Source organism: Nicotiana sylvestris, chromosome 9, assembly GCF_000393655.2.
Source record: "Nicotiana sylvestris chromosome 9, ASM39365v2, whole genome shotgun sequence".
NCBI classification, from domain to species: Eukaryota; Viridiplantae; Streptophyta; class Magnoliopsida; order Solanales; family Solanaceae; genus Nicotiana; species Nicotiana sylvestris.
The window spans coordinates 49590235-49596837 of record NC_091065.1 but is presented as its reverse complement, the minus strand read 5'-3'; the positions used below and the strand labels follow the sequence as shown (position 1 = coordinate 49596837).

The following is a 6603-nucleotide window of genomic DNA, read 5'->3' as shown; positions in this document are numbered from 1 at the left end:
GCTAACACGAGACACTGGTCGCGAACGCGGAGCACTGGGCGGCCTGCTCTACGCAAACGTGGCTAGTCATACACGAACGCGTAGTTTATTGAGGTGGGGGTAGGAAATCTGGGGTGACTCCTGCGATCACGTAAGCCAAACAAGCTATGCTCTTCGCTAACGCATCAGGGTTCACGCAAACGCGATGAACACCTGACGCCAATGATTAAAACAGTCCCAAAAATGGGATTTTTCCCATTCTTTCAAAATTTCAAAACTAGAAAACCCTAGAGGCGATTTTCCCAAGAGCTTTGCTTCCCCAATTTGTTGGTAAGTTATTCTAACCTGCTTTCTTTCAATTACCCATTACATTTCATAAGATTTCCACCTAAAATCTATGATTTTTCATGGTAGAAATTGAGGGTTTGGATAGAATTAGGGATTCTTGTAAAATTGGAATTTAGAACTCAGGTCGAATTTTGAAACAATTTACATAACTGGGCTCGGGGGTGAATAAGTAATCGGGTTTTTGTCCGAATTTCGGGTTTTGACCAAGCTGGCCTAGGGTCGATTTTTGACTTTTTGGGGGAAACTTTGGAAATTCTAAATTTATGTATTGTAATTGATTCCTTTAGCAATATTTGATATTATTGAGTCAATTGTGGTTAGATACGAGTTGTTTGGAGGCGAATTCTAGGGAAAAGGCCCCAGTAAAGCACTGAATTAACTACAGAGTGAGGTAAGTGTTGAGTTTAACCTTAACTTGAGGGAATTAGGAACCCCCGGGCTATGTGATATGTGAATTTCATGTGTTGCGGTGTATATGCGAAGTGACGAGTGCTTATATGCCACGAATTATTTGTTTCCCTTGATTTTCCGCTTTTCCTTAACTATCTCCTTCCCTGCCATAAATGTTATATGCTCTAAATGCCTTCCATGCTTATTTTCTACCTGTTAATAAGTGTTTACTTCTGTTATTAATGTTAGATCCTTTCATATTTTCATGATTCGCTGCTACTTATCTTAACTGACTTACTTGAACCTTCTAATTGTCATTTACCGGACTTGACTTGCTGTGTAGTATTATCTATGTGAATCCCATGTTGTACAAGGTTTCCTTTTTGGTTCAGTTTGGTATTTAATGATAGTAAAGGTTATTGTGATTTGAATTATTGATTTGACTGTGCACATTGAGTATTTGGTACTGATATGGTAGGATCGGGTTGCACTCCACAGTAGGTGAAATAAAGTTGGATTGATATGGTGGAATAAGGGTGAATTTGTATTGATACGATGGGATCGAGTTGCACACCGCAACAGGTGGAATAAGGGTGGATTTATACGGTGAAATAAGGTTAATTACGATACTGATATTGTTATATAGTGGGATCGAAACGTCGCAATATATATATATATATATAAAAATTTATTGTTGTTGATATTGTTACGGTGAAATAAACGAGGATTCTGTATTTCACTGTTGGATCGGGTTGCGCGCTGCAATAACCTATGTATTTCTATTTCCTTGAGCTGTGTTGGTTTTCGGTATTTTCACGTAAAACTCTAAGGATTGGTAATTCTGATCGCCACTAGCTTATTTCTTGAGGCTGTAGCTATTATTTTCAGTTATCTGTCTTATTTCATTCTGTATTTCCTTTTTTGTCTATTATATACTGTGTATAGGTTGTAGTGTGAGTGACTTGCCTTAGCCTTGTCACTACTTCGTCGAGGATAGGCTCGACACTTACGGAGTACATGAGATCTGTTATACTCATACTACACTTTGCACTTCCTATGGAGATTTTGGAGTCGGTCCTAGCGGCAGTTATTAGTGTGCTCGGATTGGACAGCTTGTGGAGACTTGAGGTACAGCTGCTTCGTGCCCACAGCTCCTGGAGTCCCCTTCCCTCTTTATTTGGCTATGTACTTTCTTTTTAGACAACTTTATGTTATTTCAGATCCTTGTTTGTACTATTCTAGTAGCTCGTGCACTTATGACACCGGGTCTAGGGTTGTATAAGACTTTTGGATCTTTTTAGCTTCCGCATTATTACTTTGGATTATTGTAGTAAATTCCAATTCTTTCTCCTTAATTAACTTTAATCTGTTAAAACAACAACAACAACAACAACCCAGGAAAATCCCACAAGTGGGGTCTGGGGAGGGTAGTATGTACGCAGACCTTACCCCTACCCCAAAGAGGTAGAGAGGCTGTTTCCGAAAGACCCTCAGCTCAAGATAATAAGAAAAACAAGAAAACCAAAAGGGGAAAATATTAGTTTCACCATAGAGATCATAGGAAAAATAGGAACCTAAAATGCATAAGAAAAATACAAGGCAGAAATGATGGCTAGTAAATACATCTAGCACCGAAAAGAGGAAATATTAAGACACGACAATGCCCCTGGTAATTTTCGATTAAAGCCTTACCAGACTAGGCTCACAATGGAACAAAGTAACGCAAGACTCAACTAGCTCCTAGCCTACAACTGTAATACTCGACCTCCACAAATTTCTATCAAGTGTCATGTCCTCGGAAATCTGAAGTCTCGCCATATCCTGCCTAATCACTTCTCCCCAATACTTCTTAGGCCGCCCTCTACCTCTTCTCGTGCCCTTAACAACCAGCTGCTCACACCTCCTCACTGGAGCATCTGGGTTTCTCCTTATTACATGCCCGAACCATCTGAGCCGCGCTTCCCGCATCTTGTCATCAATGGGAGCCACGTGCACCTTCTCCCGAATATCATCATTTCTAATCTTGTCTATCCTGGTGTGCCCGCACATCCACCTCAACATTCTCATTTCAGCTACTTTCATCTTTTGGATATGTGAGATCTTAACAGGCCAACACTCCGCCCCATACATCATGGCCGGTCTAACCACCGCTTTATAGAACTTACCTTTGAGTATTGTTGGCACTCTTTTGTCACACAAAACTCCGAATGCTAACCTCCACTTCATCCATCCTACCCCAATACGGTGTGTGACATCTTCATCAATCTCCCCTCCCCCATGGATAACTGACCCAAGGTACTTGAGTATTCCCCTGGCTCAGTGCTGAAAATACACTCCAAGTATTCCATCTTCGTTCTACTCAGCTTGAAACCTTTAGACTCAAGAGTATGTCTCCAAACTTCCAGTCTCTCGTTAATACCGGTTCGTGACTCATCGATCAGAACTATGTCATCGACAAATAGCATGCACCATGGCACCTCCCCCTGTATATGGTTTGTTAACGCATCCATCACCTGGGCGAATAAGAATGGACTGAGCACAGAGCCTTGGTGTAACCCCATTTCAACCGGAAAGTGCTCAGAGTCGCCTCCTACCGTCCTAACCCGAGTCTTATCCCCATCATACATGTCCCTAATCGCCATAATATAGGGAATCGGCACACCTTTTGCCTCCAAGCATCTCCATAGAACTTCTCTAGGAACCTTGTCATACGCTTTCTCCAAGTCAATAAACACCATGTGCAGATCCTTCTTTCTCTCTCTGTATAGTTCCACCAACCTCCTAACAAGGTGTATAGCTTCTGTGGTTGAACGACCTGGCATGAATCCGAACTGGTTGTCTGATATAGACACTGTCATCCTCACCCTTGCTTCAACGACCCTCTCCCATACTTTCATGGTATGACTTAGTAATTTGATACCCCTATAATTATTACAACTCTGGATATCACCTTTGTTCTTGTACAATGGGACCACCATACTCCACCTCCACTCGTGTGGCATCCTCTTTGCCTTGAAAATAACATTAAATAGCCCAGTCAACCACTCTAAACCTGCTCTCCCTACACCCTTCCAAAATTCCACTGGAATCTCGTCTGGTCCGGTTGCTCTTCCCCTACTCATCCTACGCATAGCCCCCACAACCTCCTCAACCTTGATACGCCTGCAGTGCTCGAAGTCCCGATGACTCACGGAATGCTCCAATTCGCATAGAACAATATCCCGATCCCCTTTTTCATTCAGAAGTCTATGGAAGTAAGTTTGCCATCTCCTCGTAATTTGGGCATCTTCCACTAGTATCCTACCATCCTCGTCCTTGATGCATCTAACTTGGTCCAAATCTCGAGCCTTCCTCTCTCTCAACTTGGACAGCCGAAATAACTTCTTCTCCCCGCCCTTTTCCCCCTGTTCCTCGTACATACGGCTATAAGCTGCAGTCTACGCCTCTGTGACCGACGGTTTAGCTTCTTTCCTAGCTACCTTATATCTCTCCATGCACGCTCGCCTCTCCTCCTCACCTATGCTCCCCACTAACTTTAGGTATGCCGCCTTCTTCGCTTCCACTTTACCTTGGACCACTTCATTCCACCACCAGTCACCTTTATGCCTACTAGATACAGCAGTAGAGACCCCTAACACCTCTTTCATAGACGCATTTATACAGTATGTTGTTGCTGACCACATAGTGTTTGCGTCCCCACTGCTCCTTCAAGCTCCCATAGCCAGCAACTGACACTCCAACTCTTGGGCTTTATCCTTAGTCAAGGCTCCCCACCTGATTCTCGGTGATCCCCGAGCAGACCGTTTCCTCCTCGATAACCTAATACCAACATCTATCACCAAGAGTCTATGTTATGTCGCGAGTGCCTCGCTCGGAATCACCTTGCAATCTTTACACAAACCGCTGTCACACCTCCTGAGGAGAAGATAGTCAATTTGAGTCTTCGCTACCCCATTTTGAAAAGTAACCAAATGCTCCCTCCTCTTCGGAAATCTAGAGTTCGCAATCACCAACCCAAAATCCTTAGCGAAGTCCAACAGCGTGGTACCTCCTCCTTTCCTCTCCCCAAAGCCAAATCCTCCATGCACCTCACCATAACCACCTGCGCTTGCCCCAATATGACCATTGAAATCCCCTCCAATGAATAGCTTCTCGGCAGGCGGGACCTGGCGCACAATCTCATATATCCCCTCCCAGAAGCGCTGTTTAACCTCTTCAGATAGGCCCGCATGTGGGGCATAGGCGCTAATGACGTTCAGGGTGTACTCTCCAACCACCAACTTAATAACCATCAATCTATCATTCACTCGTCTAACTTCGACCACAGACTCTCTAAGTTCCCTATCCACCAAGATACCTACTCCATTCTTACCTCTCTCGACTCCTAAGTACCAAAGTTTATACCCGTCTGCATCCCTAGCACTCGACCCTACCCCACCTTGTCTCCTGGACACACGCTATGTTGACCCTTCTCTTCTGGAGAATCTTCGCCAACTCTATAGACTTACCCGTCAATGTACGTACGTTCCATGACCCGATTCTTAACCTATAGGCACCCCTATTCCTTTTACCTCTCTTTCCTCCCGGCGCACCCCCTAACCCCTACCCTACCTCCCACCCTACCCCCCGAGGACATGACCTCACTCGACCATCCCAGACCACAGCCACTATACCTATGATAGACTAAGGGGAATCAATAACACACCCAAAGCAATGGACCAAGATAGGCAAAGACAGGCTACAACTAATTAGCTCACTAATACAATAGATACACTAATATGAACTATAACTGCAACAACTTAACTAACACAATGAAGGGGAGAATGAAAAACAGGAGGTACCAAGTCCCGCCAGTAGAACCTGGGAGTTGTCTTGGAATATATGTCGAAGTTGCGTCCACTTAGCACGTTCGCATCCAAATCCTGCTGACCCTTGTCGGGGTTGTTCCTTTTGTTTGCACCCGCGCATCTCGCTCACCAAGAGTCCCTAACCTGAAATACACACAGAACACCAGGAAGACAAACAAAGCCGGGGGTTGTCACCGCTACCACTGATGAGGCCCCTCCTGTAGCAAATGAGAGCTAAAAGGTTGCAAAAGATGCAGAGTTGGTAGGCGTTTCTTGAAATTACAAACCCAGATTTAAGAAACCTAGATCGACGTTTCTTGAATTCTAGATCTTGCACCACCGACACAATAAGGTACTAGGTAACAGCTAAAAATCCAATGTAAGTCAGAGCTGAAGATTGTGATGAAATACCAGAACACCATAGATAATTAACACAAAGATTGTTAAACAACAGTCCACAAAAAAGCAAATCTGGTCAAATCAACAGAAGGGAAAAAAAAGAAAAGGAGAAAAGAAGCTTTTCTTCTCTCTCCACCAATAGTATTGCCGGGTCGTGACAATACTTCACTATATCTTTCTTCATTCTTCTCCACCAATAGTATTGCCTCAAATCCGAATACATCTTTGCGGCACCTAAATGAATGGAGTATCGCAATTTGTGGGCCTTCTCAAGAATTGACTCACTCAATCCATCCACATTGGACATGCAAATCTGACCTTGCATCCGCAACGCCCCATCATCTCTAATAGAAACCTCATTGGCATCACCGTGCTACATCGTGTCCTTAAGGACAAGCAAATAGGGCCGTCATACTGGCGCGCTCTGATGAGGTCATACAAAGAAGACCGAGAAATCACGCAAGCAAGAATACGACCAACACCCAAAACATCTAACCTCACGAACTGATTGGCCAAAGCCTGAACATCCAATGCTAGCGGTATCTCGTCAACTGGAATATATGCAAGGTTACCCATACTCTTCTAGGCTCCAAAACATCTAACCTCACAAACTGATTGGCCAAAGCCTGAATATACAATA

General features: G+C 43.9%; 1 protein-coding gene across 1 annotated transcript; it reads right to left on the bottom strand.

The window, feature by feature from the left end:
• Positions 1-4154: 4154 nt before the first annotated feature.
• LOC138877559 (uncharacterized) lies at positions 4155-5009 on the bottom strand. The gene is made up of 2 exons (XM_070157176.1): positions 4619-5009; positions 4155-4357 (listed from the first exon to the last, which is right to left on the bottom strand). The coding sequence occupies exons 1-2, from the start codon at positions 5007-5009 to the stop codon at positions 4155-4157; spliced, it is 594 nt and encodes a 197-aa protein (XP_070013277.1).
• Between the last annotated feature and the right edge of the window lie 1594 nt (positions 5010-6603).